Source organism: Trichomycterus rosablanca, chromosome 6, assembly GCF_030014385.1.
Source record: "Trichomycterus rosablanca isolate fTriRos1 chromosome 6, fTriRos1.hap1, whole genome shotgun sequence".
Taxonomy (NCBI): domain Eukaryota; kingdom Metazoa; phylum Chordata; class Actinopteri; order Siluriformes; family Trichomycteridae; genus Trichomycterus; species Trichomycterus rosablanca.
Window position 1 is genome coordinate 10,324,484 of NC_085993.1, and position 24,977 is coordinate 10,349,460.

Consider the following 24,977-nt stretch of genomic DNA (forward strand, 5'->3'; position numbering starts at 1 on the left):
ATTTCTACAGAGAGCCCTACACGCTTCGAGGAACATGCCAGCACAAGCTCTGTCTGCATGGAAAAGTTACAGGAGTCAGTTTCCTCCTCCATCTCATCTTATATAACAGCTTATAAACAATAAAGCAGGTGACTATTGTATTTCATATCAAATAAAAGACACGTTTTGTTCCAACAGCTGTCCGCTTTATTGCATTGTATGTTTTTTTTTTTTTTAGATTTTATCAAACATTTTGTATAGAGTTTAGCATTGTGTAACTCCAGAACAATTTTGTAGTGAGCGTCTGATGGTTTAAACAACCAGTGAACTAGTTCTCTACTTGAGTTCTTGCACATACAGCACTGTTTAGCAGTTTATATAACTATTACATACACATTGCTTTAAGGTTTCTAGATTTTGTTCTTTTACCACCAAACTGATGCAGAAAACTGGAAATTTACAATATGTCTAAAAATATAAAAGAACAAATTGCTCTTGCTTAGTAATACCAAGTTACAGGAAATTAAAAAATCCAATAACAAGACATCTGAAACCAATTTATATTAACAATCTACATTTATTCATTGCTTTTTAGACACATCTATACCTCTATAACACACACGTATGGTTAGAGACTTCTGCTTGTCTTACATGAACAATCTGTATTAACCCTTTTATTGTAACACAAAAGGATATATTATTACAAAAAGTATATATTATCAGAAGTGAGTCCATATGAGTATTTTTTTAAATCATGAACACACTTCAAAGCAAGTGTCATATCACATACATACAGTGTATCACAAAAGTGAGTACACCCCTCACATTTCTGCAAATATTTCATTATATCTTTTCATGGGACAACACTATAGACATGAAACTTGGATATAACTTAGAGTAGTCAGTGTACAGCTTGTATAGCAGTGTAGATTTACTGTCTTCTGAAAATAACTCAACACCCAGCCATTAATGTCTAAATAGCTGGCAACATAAGTGAGTACACCCCACAGTGAACATGTCCAAATTGTGCCCAAATGTGTCGTTGTCCCTCCCTGGTGTCATGTGTCAAGGTCCCAGGTGTAAATGGGGAGCAGGGCTGTTAAATTTGGTGTTTTTGGTACAATTTTCTCATACTGGCCACTGGATATTCAACATGGCACCTCATGGCAAAGAACTCTCTGAGGATGTGAAAAATAGAATTGTTGCTCTCCACAAAGATGGCCTGGGCTATAAGAAGATTGCTAACACCCTGAAACTGAGCTACAGCATGGTGGCCAAGGTCATACAGCGGTTTTCCAGGACAGGTTCCACTCGGAACAGGCTTCGCCAGGGTCGACCAAAGAAGTTGAGTCCACGTGTTCGGCGTCATATCCAGAGGTTGGCTTTAAAAAATAGGCACATGAGTGCTGCCAGCATTGCTGCAGAGGTTGAAGACGTGGGAGGTCAGCCTGTCAGTGCTCAGACCATACGCCGCACACTGCATCAACTCGGTCTGCATGGTCGTCATCCCAGAAGGAAGCTGACGCACAAGAAAGCCCGCAAACAGTTTGCTGAAAACAAGCAGTCCAAGAACATGGATTACTGGAATGCCCTGTGGTCTGACGAGACCAAGATAAACTTGTTTGGCTCAGATGGTGTCCAGCATGTGTGGCGGCGCCCTGGTGAGAAGTACCAAGACAACTGTATCTTGCCTACAGTCAAGCATGGTGGTGGTAGCATCATGGTCTTGGGCTGCATGAGTGTTGCTGGCACTGGGGAGCTGCAGTTCATTGAGGGAAACATGAATTCCAACATGTACTGTGACATTCTGAAACAGAGCATGATCCCCTTCCTTCGAAAACTGGGCCTCATGGCAGTTTTCCAACAGGATAACGACCCCAAACACAACCTCCAAGATGACAACTGCCTTGCTGAGGAGGCTGAAGGTAAAGGTGATGGACTAAACCCAATTGAGCACCTGTGGCGCATCCTCAAGTGGAAGGTGGAGGAGTTCAAGGTGTCTAACATCCACCAGCTCCGTGATGTCATCATGGAGGAGTGGAAGAGGATTCCAGTAGCAACCTGTGCAGCTCTGGTGAATTCCCTGCCCAGGAGGGTTAAGGCAGTGCTGGATAAAAATGGTGGTCACACAAAATATTGACACTTTGGGCACAATTTGGACATGTTCACTGTGGGGTGTACTCACTTATGTTGCCAGCCATTTAGACATTAATGGCTGTGTGTTGAGTTATTTTCAGAAGACAGTAAATCTACACTGCTATACAAGTTGTACACTGACTACTCTAAGTTATATCCAAGTTTTATTTCTATAGTGTTGTCCCATGAAAAGATATAATAAAATATTTGCAGAAATGTGAGGGGTGTACTCACTTTTGTGATACACTGTATAATATTATTATAGGCTGATTCATAATTAGCAGAAAGTACACCATCTGGAAAACATAACAGAGCTTGAAACAAAGAAGCATGTTTTAAATCTGACCATAAACATAATAAAACGTGACAAATAAGTGAAGGAAATTGGGTGTCTTTTAATACAGAGGTACAGAGAAAGGACCAATGTACTAAACAGAGGTGAAATAAGACAGAATTAAACCACTCACATATTGCACAAAGCTATGGAAACCACAACATGAACAGGTTGGAAGAATTGATTATTTTATATAGTTGATTTACTACCTGTTAGCAATTGTTGTGGCTTAAACACATTAATTTAAAATTAGAACAGGTGTCCCAATACTTTTGTCAATATTGTGTATTTTTGTAAGAATGTGCTGTGATGCTGTTTCTGAGAAATGTAGTTAAACTGATGACTTCACTACATTGCCACCACCCAACTCTGCTGCCTGTATCATGACTGGATACTAATGGCAACAAAATTGATGTTTTTAACCTGCTGGGTATGTACATTAATTTGCCCATTTTATTGGGTTAGTGGGAAGTCTCTTTCAATTAATAGATAGAAGAAGAGGGATGGCAATATGTAGAGAGTGACAGATAAACTTCAGTCAGTAACTGTGTACCTACAAAGTGCATCTGTATGTTAAGGTGTAGCTCATAAATGGCTAATGATTGTATGTACAACACAGGTAGACCTAATAAAATGGTCAGTAAGTGTAAATGAAAAAAAGTTATGATTAGTATTGAACACTTTACACATTTTTTTTTACTTCTATGCATTATTTTTGCCTCTTCCATGTGTTTTAGCCGACTCTCTAATACAAAGTCAGTATGGTTATAATAACATATGCATATGCAAAACATTATTAATATAATTTGTTTGTGTGTTGGGCACAGCAAGAAGGTCCTGGGTTCAATCCCCAGGCGGGGCAGTCCAGGTCCTTTCTGTGCAGAGTTTGCATGTTCCCCCCCGTTTGTGTGTTTCTATGTGCATGTCATTTGCACAATTATCCTTAATACTAACATGCTCTACATGTCCACAACATTCCCAACATACAAAATAAACATCTTTTTGGGGACCTTAGTCAATGTGTGGCTACAAATTATTCAGTAACTGTGATGAAACATTAAGTATTTGTAGTTACTCTAAAGATTTAAAATTACAATCCCATTGGGTGGTTCATTTGTTCTAATTCCTGCTAATGCAGGCACACACAAATATGTGTTATAGTGTTTTGTCGGTACTACTCACTTTCTGCTCATCCACGAATGGCAAAATGATCAAAAGAGAGAGGGATGTTAAAGAAATATCTGAGACAAAAGGAAATCACAAGCAGATCAACTGTCAAATATAACAATGTTTATACTTTTTCTTCTTAAAAAACTCAAATATGTCAGATATGCACAAATCATGGTGCAAACAGAAATGAAAACAGAACCACAGAAGCTTACATGTTTCGAGATGTTTGAACTTCTTGTGTCCACATTGTACCTATAACATAGAAATAATCAGTCAGTGTCTGACCATCTCAATTAAAAATTTTAAATACACAACATGGTCAAACCTATGTAGGCACCCATTTAAACAAGACATAAAATCAAGCCTAATGCCAAGCATTCTACAAAAACATTATTATATTATTAGCAGTAGTACAGGTCATACTGTCTATGACTTTTAATGTGAAATTGTCCAGAAGTCAATGCAAAATCTTTGCTCTGCTAGCTGCCTCGTTAAATGGAAAGTAATGTTTTTGTATCTTCTAGGAGCAACAACATTTTAGTTGTGCAGATGGATTGGGTTTTACAGCCAAGCATCAAGTTAAAGTAAACACAAAGTGAATACAGTTTTTAGGTAATTGTTTTAAATGATCAAAGTACAATAGACCCTTGACTTACGAACCGTTTACCATACGAACATTTTGGGTTACGAGCAATTTTTTTAAACTTAATGTACTAACAAATTTCGGATTACGAACCGAAATTCCTACACGAATGAAACACGTGACATCACGAACAAGTTGACTCCGACCGTCTCTCTCTCTATATATACTGTATATACAATGAGCGAACATTCGTATAGCGGACAGTGTTTTTCCGGTGTTTTCTTTATATTTTGTAAAATTCTATATCAAAATGGCCCCAAAGAAGGTGCAGAGAAAGCGCAGTGGTGAGACAATTAAAAAATCTATTACCATTGAAAAAAAGAAGGAAATGTATTATGGTGTATGGTACAGCACACGTACTGTACTGAAATGTGATGTGTTTTTTTATGTACAGTACAGTACTACTACTGTGTATTGTTGTTTATAATTGTTTATTACAGGAATGTCTATTCTATAATTAAGATTTAAGGGCAAACATACTTGTATTTTTAACAAACAAAAAAAAGACCATTTAAGACATTAGAGAGGTTAGGTAAGGGGGTGGTTTGGGAGGTCTGGCACGGATTAATTCTATTTACATTATTTCTTATAGAAAAAATAGGTTTAACGTACGAACATTTTGACTTAAGAACAGCCCTTCAAAACTAATTAAATTCGTAAGTCAAGGGTCTACAGTATAAAAGTTATCAAACACCAAGTGGCTCAAAGAGAAGCACAAAAGCAAGTCCACTTTTGAGGGACTCAAAAATAAATAAATAAATAAATAAATAAAGGTTTTGGAGTGAGGTCTGGCTTGACCTTATTGAGACACTGGCAGTCTATGTGTAAAAAAGTGGGCCAAAATGTATTTACCACAATGTAGAGACTTATCTCTCAGTACGAGTCTGATTGCAATTGCTGCTGCAAAAGGGGGGCAGTTATTATGCTTAAAGGGCAGAAATTTCTTACATGGGTGATATGCATAACTTTTAAGTTTCCTCAAGTTCTTCTTGTCTTATACACTGATCAGCCATAACATTAAAACCACCTCCTTGTTTCTACATTCACTGTCCATTTTATCAACTCCACTTACCATATAGAAGCACTGTGTAGGTCTACAATTACTGACTGTAGTCCATCTGTTTCTCTGCATGCTTTGTTTGCCCCCTTTCATGCTGTTCTTCAATGGTCAGGAACCCCACAAGACCACCACAGAGCAGGTATTATTTAGGTGGTGGATGATTATCAGCACTGCAGTGACACTGACATGGTGGTGGTGTGTTAGTGTGTGTTGTGCTGGTATAAGTGGATCAGACACAGTAGAACTGCTGGAGATTTTAAATACCGTGTCCACTCACTGTCCACTCTATAAGACACGCCTACCTAGTTGGTCCACCTTGTGGTTTTAATGTTATGGCTGATCAGTGTATATGATTTTATATAAGGACCCAAAACCAAAAACAGAGAAAACGCTTTTTACAGCACTCTATAGTGATATAAAATATTGCAAACTTTATTTTAAACATAATAATAATCAGACATTGGAAAATGACACCCATCAGGATGTGCATCATGGGAAATAAGAGTGAAATGGGTCCACAGACTGCATTCATTTCTCTCATGTAAAATAACTTTATTTTCCTGCAGACCACAGATTCCCTGAGGAAACCCCCACAAACCAACATGAATAAGACTTTTATACTGTTCTTGTTTGTGTCTGAAAAGAAAAATATTAGAAAAAAAGTTTTTTCTCTCTTCTCACTTACTTTCCACTCTCAAATTCTAGCATTGCTTAAACCATGGGCAGCAATATGGATTTGGTCCCGACTTGGCTGTTATAACAGCCATCACTTTTCTGAAAAGGCTTTTACTAGACCATTATTAGTCATCCACCAACTTTTATAGTTGCATTAAGGTAGCCATTGTTTTGGCATTTACCAAACCCAATTTTACCAGTTCCACCCTCTCTGCTAGAGTGCTTCTTAAAATCTAAAAGCATAAAATGTGATGAGCAGACAATTCAGACAGACATGTTATTTACAAATGTATGTAATTTTTGACTTAAGCCGAAAAATTAGACACATCTGTTACAGACATGCCTTCAGGTTTTAATGATTTTTTTACAACTATTCTTTTTTTAGTAATGTATTAATTATATCATTTTGGTGCATCAGAATGTTTTAAAATGTCACATTACTTTGTGGCATGGTCAGATTTCTCATTAGTGATTAAGACTGACTACAGCTAACTATGTCACTATATGAACTTATATAAAATAAGGCTGCACCAATTATACTGAGGCACAGGCATTAGAACAGAAAAGCCTATTCAGTCCTGTACAGAGCACAGCAGGCAGGAATGTGAATGGGAGCTAAGCAACATAAGGGCCAAAGATTACCTGTACAAATTAATTAAATGAATTAAATGGTGCTAGTATTTTGCTTTTGGAGCGCATTTGCATTTTGGGTGCACTGCAAAAAGTGGACAGAATACTGAAGTTGACATCAAAACTCTTAAGCACAACCTACACACATCACCTAGGGGTTGGATCTTCTCTTGAAGATGTCACTGGGAGTTACAATCACGACAATAACCTAATAAAAACTAATGCCATCAAACCTGGTTTGTCATTACAAAATAAGAGTAGAATTAGGCTTAATAAATGGGTTTCCCAAAGTCCTGACCTTAACCCAGTCAATAGAGTACCTTACTAAAAAGTCAAGTCTGACTTACTAAAAAGTCAACACATTTGGTTGAACTCTACCAATTTTTCCAAATGGTTAAAGATCCAATCAGAATTGTGCTAGTCTGTAACTGGCTGAACAAACTGAAAAGAGAGAAAGTGCATTTCACTAAATTTAAGGTGTACTGTAAGTCATTGTTGACACAGCAGATTTTGTCTTAGTTTTAGAAAACCCACGATAAACTTGGGTTGCAAGCTGGTCTATTACAAAAGCCCACCACTTGTTTACACAGACATGATTAGCTATATAGGGTGAAACAGATTGGACGCAATGGATTGGCAGAGGGGATTCCTGCCTTGTAGCCAGTGTTTCCCAATGAAAACCAAAAGGTCCTGCCATGTTGCCATTGTTGGGCCCCTGAGTAAGGCCCTTAACCATCAATTGCTTTCACTGTATTCTTTCACAGTTGTAAGCTTTGAATTAAAGCATCTGATAAATGGCATACATGTAAATGCTTTGAAATCCTCTAGACTGACTGACAGTATACAACCTTAATTTCAAAAAAGTTGTGACAGTATTCTCAATGCTAACATAAACATACTCCGATCAGCCATATCATTAAAACCACCTCCTTGTTTCTACACTCACTCTCCATCTGTTTCTCTGTGTGCTTTGTTAGCCCCCTTTCATGCTGTTCTTCAATGGTCAGGACCCCCACAGGACCACTACAGACCAGGTATTATTTGGGTGGTGGATCATTCTCAGCACTGCAGTGACACTGACATGGTGGTGGTGTGTTAGTGTGTGTTGTGCTGGTATGGAGTGTTTTTAAACACCTCACTGTCACTGGTGGACTGAGAATAGTTCACCAACCAAAAATATCCAGCCAACAGCGCCCCGTGGGCAGCGTCCTGTGACCACTGATGAAGGTCTAGAAGATGACCAACTCAAACAGCAGCAATAGATGAGCGATTGTCTCTGACTTCACATCCACAAGGTGGACCAACTATGTAGGAGTGTCCAATAGAGTGGAAAGTGAGTGGACACGGTATTTAAAAACTCTAGCAGTGCTGCTTTGTCTGATACACTCACGCCAGCACAACACACACTGACACACCACCACCATGTTATTGTCACTGCAGTGCAGAGAATGATCCACCACCGAAATAATACTTACTCTGTGGTGGTCCTGTGGGGGTCCTGACTATTGAAGAACAGGGTGAAAGCAGGCTAAAAAAGTATGTAGAGAAACAGATGGACTACAGTCGGTAATTGTAGAACTTCAAAGTGCTTCTATATGGTAAGTGGAGCTGATAAAATGGACAGTGAGTGTAGAAACAAGGAGGTGGTTTTAATGCTATGGCTGACCAGTGTAAGGTAGTTATTTGTTTTCTCTCATTGCCCTGTTTAAATTGAATACACTTTAAAAACATGCAAGGGCTGGAAAGGGAATGGATCTTAAATTTGAAGAAGTATGGCACATTGATGTACCACAGTGCGAAGTCTCATGAAAAGAGCAGAAAACCTCACTAGCAGTTTTACATTTAGAAGCCTTGCTCAAGCAGTAGAACAAGCATAAACCCATTTTAACAGTACAAAGCCTTGTTGGCCAGAATACAGGAAGACGTCTTTTGAAAAGGGCAGATAGGTCATGGACACCCAACATTTATAGAAGCAAGCCTCATTACAATGAGAACTTTGTGCCAGCAGCAGAACAGACACGTACGCCATACAATCCTAGTGAGAAGCTATACGGGTTTTAAGGATTCTATAAGGATTTACTGGCCAGAATAATGATCTGAAATGAAGGGGCATGGATAACCAAGAGTTATAGAATGATCACTCGTTAGCTGGCAAACAGACAGCTTGTACTAGGGTGAAAGAATCATGGACACCTTAAATTAATAGAAAGTAACAAGACATCTAAAATACACCGATCAGCCATAACATTAAAACCTTGTTTTTATGCTCACTGTCTATTTTATCAGCTCCACTTACCATATAGGAGCACTTTGTACTTCTACAATTACTGACTGTAGTCCATCTATTTCTCCACATACCTTTTTAACCTGCTTTCACCCTGTTCTTTAATAGTCAGGACCCCCACAGGACCACCACAGAGTAGGTATTATTTAGGTGGTGGATGATTCTCAGCACTGCAGTGACACTGACATGGTGGTGGTGTGTTAGTGTGTGTTGTGCTAGTATGAGTGGATCAGACACAGCAGCGCTGATAGAGTTATTAAATACTGTGTCCACTCACTGTCCACTATATTAGACACTCCTACCTAGTTGGTCCACCTTGTAGATGTAAAGTCAGAGATGGTCGCTCATCTATTGCTGCTGTTTGAGTTGGTCACCTTCTGAACCTTCATCAGTGGTCACAGGAAGCTGCCCACGGGGTGCTGTTGGCTGGATATTATTGGTTGGTGGACTATTCTCAGTCCAGCAGTGACAGTAATGTGTTTAAAAACTCCATCAGCGCTGCTGTGTTGTATCCACTCATACCAGCACAACACACACTAACACACCACCGTGTCATTGTCATTGCAGTGCTGAGAATGATCCACCACCCAAATAATACCTGCTCTGTGGTGGTCCTGGGAGAGTCCTGACCATTGATGAACAGCATGAAAGGGGGCTAACAAAGCATGCAGAGAAACAGATGGACTACAGTCAGTAATTGTAGAACTACAAAGTGCTTCTATATGGTAAGTGGAGCTGATAAAATGGACAGTGAGTGTAGAAACAAGGAGGTGGTTTTAATGTTATGGCTGATTGGTGTATATTGACAAAGTAAGAAGTCTTCCTTCACAGAAAGAGAAGAAAATAGACACTGTACATTTATAGTAGAGGGTATCACTGCAGTAAGATGATTTGCATAAGAAAGTGAAAGCTTTTCTGTTGGTGTACAATGGGACGTCTGCTTTACAAGAAGCAACTTGTAAAAAAAAAAATAGTGCTAATTAAAGCCCACCACCACCAGGTTGCCACACTTGGGCCCCAACAGCAAAGCTCTTAACCCTCAATTGCTCAAATTGTTTTCAGTGATAACTGGAATTGACGTTGAATAAAAGTGTCTTCTAAGTGCCGCAGATGTAAATGTAAGCAAGAGTAAGTGACAAGCAGAACTTCTGTATTCCAATTTAAAGAAGTGCAATCAAAAACTACAAGCTACATTTATACATAAAATACATCACAGCTACATATTCAGCCAAGTTGTTTGGCAGAAGCAAGACACTCAAGATACAATTTATTTAATCACAGTTCTTAAAAACATGTATTTTCTGAACCGCTCTCATCTTTTTGCCTGTGTGGAACCTATTATTTGAAATGATGTCCTCTCAGCATGAAGTCAGCTCTTCATGTTTTCAGCAGACTGACTCACTTCAGTCAGCTCAGTTATTGCAGGTACGCTGTCGGATAGCTCTTTAGCTCAGCTTTGATTAGAGACCTGAAATGCTGCTTTGAAATCCACTTTGGAAAAAAAGAGGTGAGGTTTCATTTAAAAACAGAAGATTAATTGGAGATCAAGCATGTGGTATGCACGGTAGAACAACGTAGTGTCATTCAATATCTATAATTCTACTTTTTTTTTTTTAATCGGACCAAAAAACACTACATGATTAAAGGTATGTCGACAGGGGACCATGAGCTTATTGGAAATCTCAGAATTCTTCTCATTCAGTCAAAAGAGCATTTGTGAGGTCAGCCAAAGATATTGGACAATAAGATCTGGCTCATAATCTACGATTTAAAGTTTACCAAAGTTCAGTGGGGTTGAGGTCAGGGCTCAGTGCTACCCACTGAAGTTTCTCCACACCAAACTAGTTTGCCTTTTCCAAATGGTTGCCATAAATTTGAAAGCAAACAAGTATGAATTCATGTTATATAGTTGATTTTTCATACCTGTTAGAAATAGGTGTGTGAAACATAAAAATTATTAAATTATAATGAATGTCTACGTAGTTTTGGCCATATAATGAATCTTTGTTACATGAGTTTTCTGGATTTACTTTCATTCAACCAAAGATGCATAGTAAGTTGAGTAAGTTGTGATTTTGAGAAATAAAGCTTGGTTTTCAATCCACATTCTTGTTCTAGCCTGAGGTATTGGATAGGGTCAGAACCCTGTGAGGCTAGTGATGCTTTTCACCAAATTCTTTATGGGTCTTGCATTGTGAATAAAATTTTAATGGCCTTTTCAAATCTACACCGATCAGGCATAACATTATGACCACCTGCTTGTTTCGACACTCACTGTCCATTTTATCAGCTCCACTTACTATATAGAAGCACTTTGTAGTTCTACAATTACTGACTGTAGTCCATCTATTTCTCTACATACCTTTTTAGCCTGCTTTCACTCTGTTCTTTAATGGTCAGGACCCCCACAGGATTTGGTTGGTGGATCATTCTTAGCACTGCAGTGACAATGACAATGTAACAATGGTGGTGTTGTGTTAGTGTGTGTTGTGCTGATATGAGTGGATAAGACACAGCAGCGCTGCTGGAGTTTTTAAACACCTCACTCTCCCTGCTGAACTGAGAATAGTCCACCAACCAAAAATATCCAGCCAACAGCGCTCCGTAGGCAGCGTCCTGTGACCACTGATGAAGGTCTAGAAGATGACCAAAACAAACAGCAGCAATAGATGAGCAATCGTCTCTGACTTTACATCTACAAGGTGGACCAACTAGGTAGGAGTGTCTAATAGAGTGGACAGTGAGTGGACACGGTATTTAAAAACTCCAGCAGCACTGCTGTGTCTGATTCACTCATACCAGCACAACACACACTAACACACCCCCACCATGTCAGTGTCACTGCAGTGCAGAGAATGATCCAACATCTAAACAATACTTGCTCTTTGGTGGTCCTGTGGGGGTCCTGACCATTCAAGAACAGGGTGAGCAGGCTAAAAAAAGTATTTAGAGAAACAGATGGACTACAGTCAGTAATTGTAGAACTACAAAGTGCTCCTATATGGTAAGTGGAGCTGATAAAATGGACAGTGAGTGAATAAGGAGGTGATTTTAATGTTATGGCTGATGAAATGTCATTCTCTAAGGTAGGGGTTGTCAAATTGTGGCCATGCTATACTCTAGGCCTATTATTATAGTACATTAGTGCATGTGCGCGACCCATACGGCTGCTTTTGGCAACTTTTTTGGTCTTTTACAGCCTAGGTGATAAAAGGTAACTATTGCTGTAGAATGTACATGTATGGATACAAATTATGATTTTTTTTATTATTTTTTTAATAACAGTGCCAGCCTAAACCATTAAAACAACCAACCATTTTCTACTTTTGAAATGTGACAATTACTCTAGGAAAAGCATTTCTACTGCTCCAGAGTCCAACAGTAGTGTTATTTGCACCACATAAGCCAATAAGTGGCATGATTGTTTGTGGTGTTTTTTAAACTTGGGTGCAGCTGTTTGTCCTTGAAAACCCAATGCATGAAGCTTTTGAATAAAGGTTTTTGTGCCAACCTAATTTAGGGCTCAGCATTTCTCTTCTACAATACCATTGCATAGCCTACTGCTTTACATCTGAGTTGTTCTTCTAGATTGTTCACTTCTAATTCACAATAAGAGCACATACACCGATCAGCCATAACAATAAAAACCACCTCCTTGTTTCTACACTCACTGTCTATTTTATCAGCGCCACTTACCATATAGAAGCACTATGTAGTTTTACAATTACTGACTGTAGTCCATCTGTTTCTCAGCATGCTTTTATAGCCCCCTTTCATGCTGTTCTTCAATGGTCAGGACTCTCCAAGGACCACCACAGAGTAGGTATTATTTGGGTGGTGGATCATTCTCAGCACTGCAGTGATACTGACATGGTGGTGGGGTGTTAGTGTGTGTTGTGCTGGTATGAGTGGATAAGACACAGCAGCGCTGATAAAGTTTTTAAACACCTCACTGTCACTGCTGGACTGAGAATAGTCCTCCATCCAAAAATATTCAGCCAACTGCGCCCCATGGGCAGCATCCTGTGAACACTGATGAGAGTCTAGAAGATGACCAACTCAAACAGCAGCAATAGATGAGTGATCGTCTCTGACTTTAGGTAAGTAGGACTGTCTAATAGAGTGGACAGTGAGTGGACACGGTATTTAAAAACTTCAGCAGCGCGGCTGTGTCTGATCCACTCATAGCAGCACAACACACACTAACACACCACCAGCATGTCAGTGTCACTGCAGTGCTGAGAATGATCCCCCACCTAAATAATACCTGCTCTGTGGTGGTCCTGTGGGGGTCCTAACCATTGAAGAACAGGGTGAAAGCAGGCTAAAAAAGTATATAGAGAAACAGATGGACTACAGTCAGTAATTGTAGAACTACAAAGTGCTTCTATATGGTAAGTGGAGCTGATAAAATGAAGAGTGAGTGTAGAAACAAGGAGGTGGTTTAAATGTTATGGCTGATCAGTGTATAGCACACAGAGGCATCTTCAGCCAAGCAGAAATGTCATTAATTACAAGTACTTTTTAAAGTACCATTCACTGACAATGCTAGATTGAATGTGACTGTCCTCTTTAGCATTAGCATTCTACCATCAATGTTAATCTATAGATAACATGGTTGTAACACAGCAAAAAATGCAACAGCTCTTCAGAGTTAGCATAAAACATCAACAAATATATCTAAATTGCTGTTATACCACAAAATGAGAAAACAGTATAATCAGACTCTATATTCCATATATTTTCTCCTTTATGAGATTCATGATTTCATGCATTTATGTTTATTTACAATGTCTCCACTGTAGGAGTGCCTGCTAATCTATGCAAATCTTGGTGTGCGAGCCGTGCATTTGAATAGCAATCAAATGACTGGTAATAGCATACCTGTAATATCTCTGTTCACGCTAATAGACAGAGCCAGCAATGCTAAAAATAACATCAGTAAAGGCCACAATAATATTATCTCATCTTTTCAGCAGTTCTGGTAAGAAGGCTTTGATATTAAAATCCTGAGCCAAGTGATGATATTTTCCCATCTATATTTGTTAAACCTGATATTAGATTTACACCATTATAATTCCCCTTATGCAAATAGGCTCATACCTAACCCCACACAAAGTGGCATAATTCATGTATCATAATGCCAATAAATTTATCCCAGACTGAAATTCAGCCAGGCAGCACATGTACAGAGATTCCTGAAATACATAATACATAAGATAATACATTATAAATTCTAGCAGTTTCATCAGTTCATGTACTCACATGACTCTCCCAGGACCACCACAGAGCAGGTATTATTTGGGTGGTGGGTAATTCTCAGCACTGCAGTGACACTGACATGGTGGTGGTGTGTTAGTGTGTGTTGTGCTGGTATGAGTGGATCAGACACAGCAGCGCTGCTGGAGTTTTTAAACACCTCACTGTCACTGCTGGACTGAGAATAGTCCACCAACCAAAAATATTCAGCCAACAGCACTCCGTAGGCAGCTTCCTGTGACCACTGATGGAAATCTAGAAGATGACCAACTCAAACAGCAGCAATAGATGAGCAATCGTCTCTGACTTCACATCTACAAGGTGGACCAACTAGGTAGGAGTGTCTAATAGAGTGGACAGTGAGTGGACACGGTATTTAAAAACCCCAGCAGCGCTGCTGTGTCTGATCCACTCATACCAGCACAACACACACTAACACACCACCACGTCTGTGTCACTGCAGTGCTGAGAATCATCCACCACCTAAATAATACCTGCTCTGTAGGGGTCCTGACCATTAAAAAACAGGGTGAAAGCAGGCTTAAAAATTACAGTCAGTAATTGTAGAACTACAAAGTGCTTCTATATGGTAAGTGGAGCTGATAAAATGGACAGTGAGTGTAGAAACCAGGAGGTGGTTTTAACGTTATTGCTGATCAGTGTACATGCTTTATTTAAAATGTAATCTTAATACACTTAGATACACTCATTTCATATAGCTCTTTTGATACAAACTGAATGGTGTGTGTGTGTGTGTGTGAGAGAGAGAGAGAGAGAGAGAGAGAGAGAGAGAGAGAGAGAGAGAGAGAGAGAGAGAGAGAGTGAGAATTAGAGAGAGAAAGAGAATGTAAATGCATGTGTAGGATCACACATACGGAAATTACAACGGAGATTACAACGGATCTTCTTATACAGACACAAGAACAAAGCTGTGAACCCTTTGGAATTTGCAAGATTATTGTATTAATTACAAATTAAATGTGACATGACCATTAAAATACATTCAGCCAGAATAAAACAATCAAATTTGTATGTCTTTATTGAACAGACTAATCATTCACAGGCAAACTCAAAAAAAGTAGGAAGATATAAGCATTTCTTTTTATTCTTATATATTTAGTTTAATTAATCTAATTAATTTGCATGTTCTTTCTGTGTCCAAGAGCTCCCGTTTCCTCCCACAGTCCAAAAACATGCAGTCAGGTTAATCGGAGACACTGAATTGCCCTATAGGTAAATGTGTGTGTGTGTGTGTATATGTGTGTCTGCCCTGTGATGGACTGGCACCCCGTCCAGGGTGTTACTGTGTGCCTTGCGTCCATTGAAAAGCTGGGATAGGCTCCAACACCCCCCCCCTCCCCCAATTGGATAAGCGGTTAAGAAAGTGAGTGAGTAAGTAATCTGATTTGTTTGCATGTTCTCCCTGTGTCCGCGTGGGTTTCCTCCGGGTGCTCCGGTTTTCTCCCACAGTCTAAAAAAACATGCAAGTGAGGTGAATTGGAGATACAAAATTTGTGTTTGATATAACCTTGTGAACTGATGAACCTTGTGTAATGAGTAACTACCGTTCCTGTCATGAATGTAACCAAAGTGTAAAACATGACATTAAAATCCTAATAAACAAACAAACAATTGGTCAAGGGGCAGTTTTTTAAAAGTCCTAAACAAATACTTCTTACTATGATGACTAACTAATATGAAGAGTAAAGAAACCCACCCTCTCAGGGCTCTTGTGACTTGTGATTTTGTTGATAGCAAAACAACAGTTATTAAACCACGGTTGTTTATTTAACACCTAAATAAAACTTTACGATAGATTTTCATTGAAAATATAGTACAGTAGACCCTTGAGTTACGAACGGTTTACCATATGAACATTTCGGGTTACGAACGATCTTTTTCAACTTAACGTGGGAACAAATTTCGGATTACGAACCTAAATTCGCAAAACACGTGACGTCACGAACAAGTTGACGCCAACCGTCTCTCTCTCTCTATATATATATATATTAGGGCTGTCAAACGATTAAAATTTTTAATCGCGATTAATCTCAGAATTTCATATAGTTAATCGCGATTAATCGCATTAAAAAAAATATGTGTAAATGTTATAGAAAACAAGGATTTTTAAGTGAAATGTTACAATTAAAATGGTGAACACATTTTATGCTAAATGTACTTATGTTAAAAACTGCTGGGACAAGAGAAAACTGTAAGGGAGTTTTATTCACTCACATACTAGGCAGTAAATGTCAGATTGTAGGTTAGAATTTCTCCATCAGCAAACATTGTAGATCAGCGGTGCTTTAGGTGGGATAAGGCGTAGTTATTGTATCAGACTTGTCTGTGGTTGTATCGTGACAATGGTTTGATGGACGTTTCTACACGAAGTGAGTGTGTTTTGACCCTTTGGGGCTTCCATAGTTCATGAACTAACGTGCTCGACTCAGCTTTCCGGTATTCGGTACAGAAGAAGAAGTTAATTAAGTGTAATAAAGTGTTCTGCTCCCGACAACTTGTGAATATAGCGTGTATTTATTTCTTTATTATGCAAGTGCATCACTACCACGATCGGTTACATTATGTTAACAAACCGCAAATGAAAAACGGTGGCAAGTCCGACATTAAAATGTTTGTTCTACCAGTCAAGTGTCAACATGAACTAGAATTTGCGTTAATGGCACTAATTTTTTTAATCGCGTTAAATTGAGGTCGCGTTAATGCGTTATTATCGCGTTAACTTCGACAGCCCTAATATATATATATATATATATATACAGTATATACAGTAAGCGAACATTCGGACAGCGGACGGTGTTTTTCCGGTGTTTTCTTTATATTTTGTAAAATTAAATATTAAAATGTCCTCAAAGAAGGTGCAGAGGAAGCGTAGTGCTGAGAGAATGAACAAATCTATTACTATTCGTTGTTGTATAATTACTCCTGCCAGTAAGCTGTCACTGTGTATCAGACAGAGGGGACAGTGAGTGAGAGAGAAGAAGGAAGTCGCTGAGTAAAGTATTCTTTCTTTCGTGCAATTACACCTACAAAATACAACACTCTTGAAATAAAGAAGGAAATAATAAAGAAATATGAGAGTTATTGTTGTTTCTTGTAGATACATTTTATAAAAAAAAGAAGGAAATGTACAATATTATGGTTTATGGTACAGCATACGTACTGTACTGAAATGTGATGTGTGTTTATGTACAGTACTACTGTGTATTGTTGTTTATTATTGTTTATTACATGAATGTCTATTCTATAATTTAAGATTTAAGGGAAAATATACTTGTATTTATAACAAAAAAGACATTTAGGACATTAGAAAGGTTAGGTAAGGGGGTGGTTTGGGAGGTCTGGCATGGATTAATTGTATTTATATTATTTTCTATGGGAAAAATAGGTTTAACTAATCAACATTTTGACTTAAGAACAGCCCTTCGGAACCAATTAAATTCGTAAGTCAAGGGTCTACTGTATTTATTTCCATGCAGTTTTTTTTTTTTTTTTATTATATTCCTGTAGCAACAGAGAGGGCAGTCCTATAGCACCCCCAGTGGATAAACCAATCCTGTGCAGAATGTGTTGTCTCAATAATTGAGAATGATTTTAAGAATAATAAAAGCATTTCAGGTTATTCCAAGCTATTTCCAAACTACTTCTAGTCATTCTAAAATCTAAATTGATATTAAAGAGCACAAAGAACAATGCCAGAGTATTATACAACAGATTCATACTCAGCTAAGGAGAGATAAGGTGCCCTCTGGGTACTTAGTATCAATAATTCAGTCCTTTAATGATTTTCAGTGGGGATTAGCTTAGCATCAACATTACGCTATGGGGGCTCACCAAACAATGACTCAACAGTCATCACCAGCCTCAATGTGACCTCAATTTCTTATATAGCTTAACCACACCATAAAATCAGTGTCTATAATAAATAAAAAGATTTACAGTAAACATATCTCACGAAGAATGTAAAGTGCATGAATTTCTTGTAACACAGCCCAAAACATGAAGTAATAAACAGCACAGCACATATAAATAAACTGTAAATAGTCAAAGCTTATGCTCATGGGGGAGAGTGTTCATAAGATACAGGAATGACAGCAAATTTAAAATGTGATAAGCAGCTCCTGTTTCTCTACAACACACACTAGACACTACACACATGACTAAAGAGACACATGATGTCTTGCTCCATCTGTTTATTGATATCCAGATGGCAGGAGACTTCGGCTCCCCACTGACCCCGCCAAACAAGGCCAGGTACTCTGGCATCCTTTCAAACAAAATACAACTCATAAGCATTCAAACACTCATACTAGAGATGATTAACCCATAAATAACAGAAAGGGCATTGTTTCATTAACACTATCAGTTAAAAAAAGGTAATTGAAAATTCATTTCCAACAGTTGCCTGTTGATTTAGAAATCTGGAGCAGAGCTAAAGATCTCTCACACACTTCAGAGTCACTGAGAAAGAAATCTGGTACGTTATTGAAATTCGATTAAGCAGAAATTCCACACCCCCTAAGTGCACATGCGAAGCACCCTACCCAACAGCGGTATCACGCTGAAATGAGCACACCTGCTGTGAAGTGCAGCCCATATTTCGGATGGCGTGCTACAGATATGTGTATAAGACATATTAACAAACATGATTCAGATACTTCATTTTACTGCTTTGACATGGTATGCTGTTCAATCTAAAAAGATTAAAGCTGCATTGATATACACTGCTCAGCCACTGCTCCACTTACCATATAGAAGAACTTTGTAGTTCTACAATTACTGACTGTAGTCCATCTGTTTCTCTGCATACTTTCACCCTGTTCCTTAATGGTCAGAACCCCCACAGGACCACCACAGAGTAGGTATTATTTAGGTGGTGGATCATTCTCAGCACTGCAGTAACACTGACAAAGGTGGTGGTGTGTTAGTGTGTGTTGTGCTGGTATGAGTGGATCAGACACAGCAGCTCTGCTGGAGTTTAAATACTGTGTCCACTCACTGTCCACTCTATCAGACACTCCTACCTAGTTGGTCCACCTTGTAGATGTAAAGTCAGAGACGATTGCTCATCTATTGCTGCTGTTTGAGTTGGTCATCTTCTAGACCTTCATCAGTGGTCACAGGACGCTGCCTCGGTGGACTATTCTCAGTCCAGCAGTGACAGTGGGGTGTTTAAAAACTCCATCAGCGCTGCTGTGTCTTATCCACTCATACCAGCACAACACACGCTAACACACCACCACCATGTCATTATCACTTAAGTGCTGAGAATGATCCACCACCTAAATAATACCTATTCTGTGGTGGTCCTGGGAGAGTCCTGACCATTGAAGAACAGCATGAAAGGGAGCTAACAAAGCATGCAGAGAAACAGATGGACTACAGTCAGTAATTGTGGAACTACAAAGTGCTTCTATATGGTAAGTGGAGCTGATAAAATGGACAGTGAGTGTAGAAACAAGGAGGTGGTTTTAATGTTATGGCTGATCAGTGTAAATCTCAGTAATGTATTTTATATTTGAATAGAGGACTATAAGCTTGCTGGGTAAATGTTACTGTTGACTGATGATGGGTGTTGATTAGTTAACAGAATTTGGCCATGTTTGCATCTGTAACTTAAACACTACATCTAAACCTCAACTTTATTTCTAATTGTATTAAATTCATCCTGGCTTGACATAATTCAGGTGGGTATTTACAGAATATTAAATATTTCCAGTGTACTGTTATTTCTATAACTTCTAGCAATGATTTGTCTGTCAGACCTCAAAGGTTCTTCTGTGTAGTAGACACTAACAAAAGCGTCTCCTTAATTGACGTCTTTTTTGTAGACATCTTTTGAAATTTTTTTTTGAATTTCTTTCATCTTTGTTTATTTTTTGTTTAATCTTTTAAACACGGTCTATTGTATATATACATATATGCATCTTTAAGCATACCAACTCCAAGATGAATATTTTTATTTACACTGATCAACCATAACATTAAAACCACCTCCTTGTTTCTACACTCACTGTACATTTTATCAGCTCCACTTACCATGTAGAAGCACTTTGTAGTTCTGCAATTACTGAATGTAGTCCATCTGTTTCTCTACATACTTTTTTAGCCTGCTTTCACCCTGTTCTTTAATGGTCAAGACCCCCACAGGACCACCACAAAGCAGGTATTATTTAGGTGGTGGATCATTCTCAGCACTGCAGTGACACTGACATGGTGGTGGTGTGTTAGTGTGTGTTGTGCTGGTATGAGTGGATCAGACACAGCAGCTCTGCTGGAGTTTTTAGATAACGTGTCCACTCACTGTCCACTCTATCAGACACTCCTACCTAGTTGGTTCACCTTGTAGATGTAAAGTCAGAGGCGATCGCTCATCTATTGCTGCTGTTTGAGTTGGTCATCTTCTAGACCTTCATCAGTGGTCACAGGGCGCTGCCCACAAAGTGCTGTTGGCTGGATATATTTGGTTGGTGGACTATTCTCAGTGTCTTGTCCACTTATACCAGCTCAACACACTAACACACCACCACCAGAGGGCTAACAAAGCATGCAGAGAAACAGATGGACTACAGTCAGTAATTGTGGAACTACAAAGTGCTTCTATATGGTAAGTGGAGCTGATAAAATGGACAATGTGTGTAGAAACAAGGAGGTGGTTTTAATGTTATGGGTGATTGGTGTATGTGTTGTTTAGATGTACTGACATGGTTTTGTTGCTTGCGTGTACAGGTATTAGTAATAAAACAGACAGTGTCATGGCAGAAGTCATCCACCTGCTCTGTTTCTTTATTCCTTCTTCTCATTTCTGACTATGACATTTCAGTCACTTACTACCAGCAATATGTCCTGTTTGCAGGTCGCATCAATTTAGCCTGAGTGTGATCAAAATACCTTTAAATGTCAATAGCTGAGTGGCTGAAGGTGTGATCTCCTGATTGGAAGTATTTTTATGGTCAATTTGAATTTGCTTACCACTTGTTAATGTGTAGTTGATGCTTGCCCTGATTTATACCTTCTCCATACCAAGTAATGACTGTGATTTGGTCTTTGCAGCTTAATTTTTGCCCTGCCTGTCACCTTCGGCAACGAGACGTCCAGAATTCCAAATTCCATAAATGCAATTTTTTTGGGACAGACAAACAGACAGCAGACAGCCAGATGTTGTAAGGGGACAGTCAAAAAATCAATAGTGCAGAATAAATGATGTGAATCAAGATTCTAATACTTAAATCTCACTTTTATTAATCGTTAACAAATGCAGCATAAGGTTTATACTCAGGTATCAGATCAGCTCTTAATGGGAGGGCACAAGAACAAGGGAGTCTTTACTATTACTATAAAAGTTTTAATTTCCCTATGTATATAATGTATATACAGTGCTGGATTATCAAACACACCTGATTTGGAAACTTTCACAGGTGATGCTGATATCATTGTGTATAAGGAATAAGATGTAAGGAATATACACCGATCAACCATAACATTAAATCCACCTCCTTGTTTCTACACTCTCTGTCCATTTTATCAGCTCCACTTACCATATAGAAGCACTATATGGTATGGCAGTTCTACAATTACTGTCTGTAGACCATCTGTTTCTCTGCATGCTTTGTTAGCCCCCTTTCATGCTGTTCTTCAATGGTCAGGACTCTCCGAGGACCACCACAGAGCAGGTATTATTTGGGTGGTGGATCATTCTCAGCACTGCAGTGACACTGACATCATGGTTGTGTGTTAGTGTGTGTTGTGCTGGTATGAGTGGATAAGACACAGCAGCGCTGATGGAGTTTTTAAACACCTCACTGTCACTGTTGGACTGAGAATAGTCCACCAACCAAAAATATACAACCAACAGCTCCCCGTGGGCAGCGTCCTGTGACCACTAATGAAGGTCTAGAAGATGACCAACTCAAACAGCATATACAGTGAGCGAACATTCAGACAGCGGACGGTGTTTTTTCAGTGTTTTCTTTATATTTTGTAAAATTTAATATTAAAATGTCCCCAAAGAAGGTGCAAAGAAAGAGCAGTGGTGAGAAAATGAAAAAAATCTATTACATTTGTTGTTGTATAATTACTCCTGCCAGTAGGTGTCACTGTGTATCAGACAGAGGGGACAGTGAGTGAGAGAGAAGAAGGAAGTTATTCTTCCATGTAATTACACCTACAAAATACAACACTACTGAAATAAAGAAGGAAATAATACAGAAATATGAGAGTTATTGTTGTTTCTGGTAGATGCATTTTATATAAAAAAAGAAGGAAATGTATTATGGTGTATGGTACAGCACACGTACTGTACTGAAATGTGATGTGTGTTTTATGTACGGTACTACTGTGTATTGTTGTTTATTATTGTTTATTACAGTAATGTCTATTCTATAATTTACAAGTAAATAAAATATACTTGTATTTATAACAAAAAAGACCATTTAAGACATTAGAAAGGTTAGGTAAGGCTATTTACATTATTTCTTATGGGAAAAATAGGTTTAACTAACGAACATTTTGACTTAAGAACAGCCCAGAGCCGATTAAATTTGTAAGTCAAGGGTCTACTGTATGTCATTATGATAGGTTATTAAAACCAGTTCAGCTCTTCTTTTGAAATCGCCTCTCTGACAAATCTTCGTACAGAGTAGAAACACCAACTTTTGAAAGTAAGCTGTGTGGGAGTTACAATCAATTCTTACAAGAGAGAAATAGATCGAGTGAAGGTGGCGGTGAAACGGGACTTAAGGGAGAAGAAAAACATCACGCAGCTATGGCATAAAGTAAATAAAGAAAGGAATTGCAGAACTAAAATAAGATATATCAGACAGGTGGAGAGAAAGAACAGTAATATAATGAGTGTGTATGTGAAGCATGGTAGAGGAATGAGAGACAGGTGGAGAGATGTTGTGTCCATAGGTATAAACAGATGCTGTTTGTGTGGTAATTTAGAAAGCTGTCAAGTCCTGATCTAGAATGATCTGAGCCAGAGTTTGTTGCCTGTTCCACCTGATCTACCCTGAGCACTTTTCCAATCCCCCACTGAGGACATCGATCACCTCCTCAGGGTGCCCAGAGAGACAGACAGATGGAGAGAGAGAGAGAGAGAAAGACAGAAAGAGCTTCAATCTGATTTCAAGTTTTACACATATAGTGAGGCTTTATTACATTTCTAATATTCTGTTTGAACACATTATACCACAGCACAACCACTGTTGTGTTATTTATAAAATAAGTACAATAAATTTAGCTCTGACACATAGTTCTGGTTGTAAGGTGAATCTACCCCAATTCCATATAGAAATGGAGCCAATACTCGACTGACAGTGTTGCTGGATTATCAAACACACCTGATTTGGAAACTTTCACAGGTGATGCTGATATTATTGCTGATATGATTATATGATATATTAAACCACCTCCTTGTTTCTACACTCACTGTCCATTTTATCAGCTCCACTTACCATATAGAAGCACTTTGTAGTTCTACAATTACTGACTGTAGTCCATCTGTTTCTCTGCATGCTTTGTTAGCCCCCTTTCATGCTGTTCTTCAATGGTCAGGACTCTCACAGGACCACTACAGAGCAGGTATTATTTAGGTGGTGGATGATTCTCAGCACTGCAGTGACAATGACATGGTGGTGGTGTGTTAGTGTGTGTTGTGCTGGTATGAGTGGATAAGACACAGCAGTGCTGATGGAGTTTTTAAACACCTTACTGTCACTGCTGGACTAAGAATAGTCCACCAACCAAAAATATCTAGCCAACAGCGCCCCATGGGCAGCGTCCTGTGACCACTGATGAAGGTCTAGAAGATGACCAACTCAAACAGCAGCAATAGATGAGCGATCGTCTCTGACTTTACATCTACAAGGTGGACCAACTAGGTAGGAGTGTCTAATAGAGTGGACAGTGAGTGGACACGGTATTTAAAAACTCCTGTAGCGCGGCTGTGTCTGATCCACTCATACCAGCACAACACACACTAACACACCACCACCATGTCAGTGTTACTGCAGTGCTGAGAATGATCCACCACCTAAATAATACCTGCTCTGTGGTGGTCCTGTGGGGGTCCTGACCACTGAGGGACAGGGTGAAAGCAGGCTAAAAAGGTATGTAGAGAAACAGATGGACTACAGTCAGCTGATAAAATGGACAGTGAGTGTAGAAACAAGGAGGTGGTTTTAATGTTATGGCTGATCAGTGTATCTCACAAGTGTATGTAAACATGTGACTTAAAAATATGTATGTAATCAACTTCATTAGTGTAACATATATAGTACTTACACATCAAATCGAAGATTCTGCTTTTCCTCAAAGAAGAAATCCAGAACAAATTTCCGCACAAAGTCTGGATTCAGTGTGTTGTCAATCACTTCTGTTCTGCCATACTGGGGGAGAAAAAGAGCATTAAAACAGATCTAAGGTTTTGCTGCATGTTTTAACATTTACAACTCATAAACCTTGATATATTACATTGTAGATCTCTTTTGATTCCTAAGCAGCAAGTGATTTTCCCACAGAGGCATCAAAAGCATCTCTTACTTCAAATCACCATGGCAACATTAAGCCCTAAACTCCTGTTGCCATCAGTCAGTGGGATTCACCTTCTTAAGATGCAGTGATGAGTTATTGATTGCGTGCTGTACCTAAGAACACCTAAAGCTTTTGAGCCTCTGAGACGCTCTGTCACACTATTACCTGAAAAAGCTAATAGTCGCTGGTAACTCGAAAACATTTAAACTTTGTTTAATCTCCTGTTTAGGTCTTGCAGTAATCTTTGTTCGACTGC

General features: G+C 38.8%; 1 protein-coding gene across 1 annotated transcript in view; it reads right to left on the minus strand.

Moving 5' to 3' along the window:
* LOC134316718 (copine-9-like) overlaps positions 1-24,977 on the minus strand; it is a 128,240-nt gene that overhangs the window by 73,877 nt on the left and 29,386 nt on the right. Inside the window, exons 4-6 of the mRNA XM_062997148.1 lie at positions 24,473-24,576; positions 3,832-3,871; positions 3,632-3,634 (exon numbers count right to left, since the gene is read on the minus strand). Of these exons, the coding sequence (XP_062853218.1) occupies positions 3,632-3,634; positions 3,832-3,871; positions 24,473-24,576 (147 nt within the window). The remainder of the gene's footprint in view (positions 1-3,631; positions 3,635-3,831; positions 3,872-24,472; positions 24,577-24,977) is intronic.